Source organism: Nestor notabilis, unplaced genomic scaffold (genome assembly GCF_000696875.1).
Source record: "Nestor notabilis isolate BGI_N333 unplaced genomic scaffold, ASM69687v1 scaffold13462, whole genome shotgun sequence".
Taxonomy (NCBI): domain Eukaryota; kingdom Metazoa; phylum Chordata; class Aves; order Psittaciformes; family Psittacidae; genus Nestor; species Nestor notabilis.
In genome coordinates this window covers 28,111-32,049 of record NW_009917044.1, presented here as the reverse complement: position 1 = coordinate 32,049, position 3,939 = coordinate 28,111, and the positions used below count along the sequence as shown (strand labels likewise).

The window sequence follows — 3,939 nt, the reverse complement described above, 5'->3', positions numbered from 1 at the left end:
GTGGTGGGGGGGGAGAGAAGACAGGGAGGAACAGGCCGGACGGGGTGAGCTGCAGCTCTGCATTGGCTTTTCTCCTCCCTCAGCTCCACCTGGAGCCTGAACCATGCGAGATGCTACTTCTGCAGAGCAGGGGAAAGGCTCTTGTGTGGGGAGGGTTTGTGTTGTGGGGACAGTGGGACATCGATACAGAAGAAGCCCATTGTGGTGCAGGTGCTGATGCGTGCGTTGATGCCTGGCCACCATTGGGGTGCTCCTGGACACCTTTGGGATGCTGTTTCCCAAGGCATTTCGAATCCGCTCAGCACAACACACCCCATCTGCATCTCTCCAGACCCACACACCAGCCCTGCTTCCCAGAGACAGGCTGTTGTGTATTTGGACAGGGCCTGCAGCACTTTCCTGAGGAGCACACACGTGGTTCTGTCCGCATGGGGGAAACATCAGCGAGGGGATTGTGGGTGCCCTGGCATCGTGCTGGGCTCTAATTAAAAGCTCTTTGCCCTTGGGGAGGTGCACAGGCATCCCAGCAAATGACAATTCAACTCAGCAATCGAAATACCTCCATTTAAATGAGTCTAGTTGTAATGCAAACCGAACCAATTGGCTTTTAGTCTTATTAACATTTACCTTGCCTTGCTCTATGGACTGGGAGCTAGAGCAATCAGCTCCTGTTCTCTTAATCCTTTGTTATCACTCGGAGTTCAAGACCTTTTGGCATTTGTCCTGCATGGGAGAGGGGCAGAGAAATCGTTTTGGAGATGTCTTGGTATTCGGATGGCACCAGCTTAGCATGTGCAGCAGTGAAGGAACACATCACCTCCAGGCATAAGGAAACAGAACTGGAATAGTGAAAATTGAAACAAATCTTGCAGAAATCCCAAAGAATCAGCAGATCGGATCATTTGCAGATGTTGGGTGGTTCGTGCCTTCCAGGGGCTATTGTTTCCAGCATGTTGTTTAGCAGTTTGCTCTGCCATGGGGGCTGGTGGCACGAGGTTGGGCAAGAGGACCATGGCCAAGCTCCACATCCCAAGGATGCGGGTGGCTGGGGAGAGGGATATCGGTGAACACAGGGCAGCACCCAGGGCTCTGGTCCCTGTGGGACCACTCTGCTGCTGAGCTCCTCTCTTGCCCCAGGAGACCCCTGTGCCTGGCAGCTGCTCTGTTTGGGGCTGATATAAGCCAAGTGAAGCGGGAGGTGATGAAAAGGGAGGAGGGATGTAGCAAATCCAGCAGTTTGGGGGGCAGTGGGATGCAAAGTGGGGTCACACCATGCCCAGCCAATCCTCTTAGGGGATCCACTTGCAGCTCTCATCACTGTAAACTTCCCTGGCTCCCTGGGATGCTGCTGTTGGTCCTTGGCTTGAGCTGCAGCATCTCTGCTCCCATTTCATGGAATGGTTTGTGTTGGAAGGGAGCTTAAAGCTCATCCAGCTCCAACCCCTGCCCCGGGCAGGGACACCTTCCACTCGAGCAGGTTGCTCCAAGCCCCCGTGTCCACCCTGCCCTTGAACACTGCCAGGGATGGGGCAGCCACAGCTTCTCTGGGCACCCTGTGCCAGCGCCTCAGCACCCTCCCAGGGAAGAGCTTCTGCCTCAGAGCTCATCTCAATCTCCCCTCTGAATCCTACCTTCTTAGTCCTCATTGGAGGACGTCACAGCCTCTGTCCCTGTGCCTCTGGCCATGCAAAATGAACCCCACCTAGGTTATTTCTGCTGCACTTCATGGCAAACACATGCTGGAGCAATCCCATTTACCCTGGATCTCTGCTTTTATTCTTGCACATCCACTGGAATAAGCTAAGCTATTACTTTTCAGAGGCTGCAAAAGGAGTTGCATCCTCCCCTGTGCTGGTTACATGTTTGATGGAGCTACCCTGGAGCTACCTTACCTCCGAGCAAAGGGGGAACACAGAAAGCTGCCCTTCTGTTTCCAGCAAGGCTGAACGGTTCTGCTCAGCGCCTCCTCACAGGGTCCTTTGGTGCTGCTCACTGTTGCCTTGTTATTGCTAATTGAGGTTAGAGCTTTTCCCCCCCTGGATGGGTGATGGAAGCTGATCTGAGTTTCCCAAGCTGTAGGAGCTGTTGCAGGGATGCCTGGGGCTCCTTCCCGCTCACCCTTTGTCTTCGCACACCAACAGCATCAATTTAGCAAATCCCCCTTGAAATCAATGCCATTAAAACGCTGATTTCTCTGTGTCCACACAAAAATTCTCCATTGACTCCTGGCTGTCAGCGCTGGGGTCGATCAGGAGCGTGTTTAAGATGAAGGTGTCCCCACAAGGCAACACAGCTCCTGGCAAAACCTTGTGAAATCCCATATTCATTCCTGCAGCCAGCAAAGCTGCAGGGAAAGGCGATAGCTGCGGCTTAGGCAGCGAGACCCACGGCACCGCTGCCAAGGAGTGCAGCTTTAAGGAGAAAAGCTGGGTATTTGGGCCATATCCTCTGGTTAATGTTTGGGGTTTTTTTTTCTAACTAGACCATGAAGTTGTATTTTTGCACCCAATGCTTAAATTCGTCACTGTAAAGCCAAGCAGGATGCTGTTGTCAGCCAAGGCAGTGTGGAAACTCATTTTTCTATGAAATATATATATTTCTTTTTCCTTTCAATGATTTTTTTTTCATTTAAAAATGTGTGTTTAAAACCCAGGCTCTAGGCTGGAAGCTGTCAGCTTCCTGATAGGCACAAGCTCCTCATCCACCTCCATCTGAGCAGCAGGCTATAAACCATGCAAGAAGAATGTGGTTCAGCGGATGGTTTTACATAAATGAGCCCAACGAAGACTTGCGTTTTGGGTTTTTATTCTTTCCCTTACAAACCCCTACTCACAGGAATAGAAATGTCCCCACGAGCAGCTCTGCTGTTCCCAAAAGAGACTGAGCTGCTGGGAAGAAAGTGTCTGCTGAGGAGGGATGTGCTGCAGAGCCCTCCCGGCTCATTGCCTGGTGCTTTCCTTCTCCCTCCAGCACAAGCATGTGTAAAGATTTGGTCTATAAATTAGTTTTACAACCTGTTTGTGATAAACCTGGGTTTCATCTCCACCCCAAAGGCAGGAGAGCCCTTTTAGTGGGCAATGAAGGGCCTGGAGGGGGGATGCTCACCAAGGATGGGGTGCGGTTGCTCCTAAACTGGTGCTATAGGCAGCGCCTGGTGCAGACAAACACTGGTGTTTCCCAATCCTGGCCTTTTCCGGCCCATTTCCCGTTTGATCTCTGCATGTCGTGCCCCACTGCAATGCAAACGCATGTCAGAGCGGTCAGCCCCAAGGCCACCTCGCCCTCAGCTCGTGCCAGAAATGCCTCTCTGGAGCTGGCCGCGTCCCCTGGGACCTGCCATGGTGTGGTCATCCCGTGGTTTTGGGAAACATGTGTTGTCCTTGGGTAAAGCCACCCAGTTTTGTTGCTTTATCAGAAGGAGCTTGAAGGATGAGCCACCCTGGAGCCGGGTGGTGAAGTGACAGGGCTGAGCTGCTGCGGGTGCCTCCTGGCCGGGGGGAAGGATCAGCCCCAAAACTAAGCCAAGCACCCGAGTCTTCTCCAGCACTTTGAGTAACCGCTGAAATATGTGGTTTGTCTCCAGCAGGACTTCAGCGTGTGCTTCAGTGCTCCGTTAAGCCGGGGTGGGGGTTCAGGCATGTGCTTGGAGGGGGCATTGTTTATGCTCAAGGGTTTTGCTGCACTGGGAGAGGAATCTGGTCCCTGGCTCGGAGATCACAAAGGGCAAGTTCAGCCCTGTCCATCTTCCACCCATCCTTTCTCTTCCCAGCGGAGCTGCTATCTCTGCAAGCAGCTCTGGCCAAGGAGACGGGGGGTTTCTGGGGCGTGGGGCGATGCTGGGATGGGTCCAGGCTGCGATTCGTGCTGCTCCTGCATCCCGTATCCCTTTTCAGTGGGTGCTGCTGACCCACGTCTCTGCTTGCAGGTGGACTGGCTGCA

The 3,939-nt window shown here is 53.1% G+C and overlaps 1 protein-coding gene across 1 annotated transcript in view; it reads left to right on the top strand.

Moving 5' to 3' along the window:
• The window catches only part of PCSK6 (proprotein convertase subtilisin/kexin type 6), a gene marked incomplete at its 5' end in the record, with an annotated part of 28,323 nt that overhangs the window by 551 nt on the left and 23,833 nt on the right, over positions 1–3,939 (top strand). The window contains one exon of the mRNA XM_010024901.1: positions 3,926–3,939. This exon is cut by the window's right edge and continues 115 nt beyond it. Within this exon, the coding sequence (XP_010023203.1) occupies positions 3,926–3,939 (14 nt within the window). The remainder of the gene's footprint in view (positions 1–3,925) is intronic.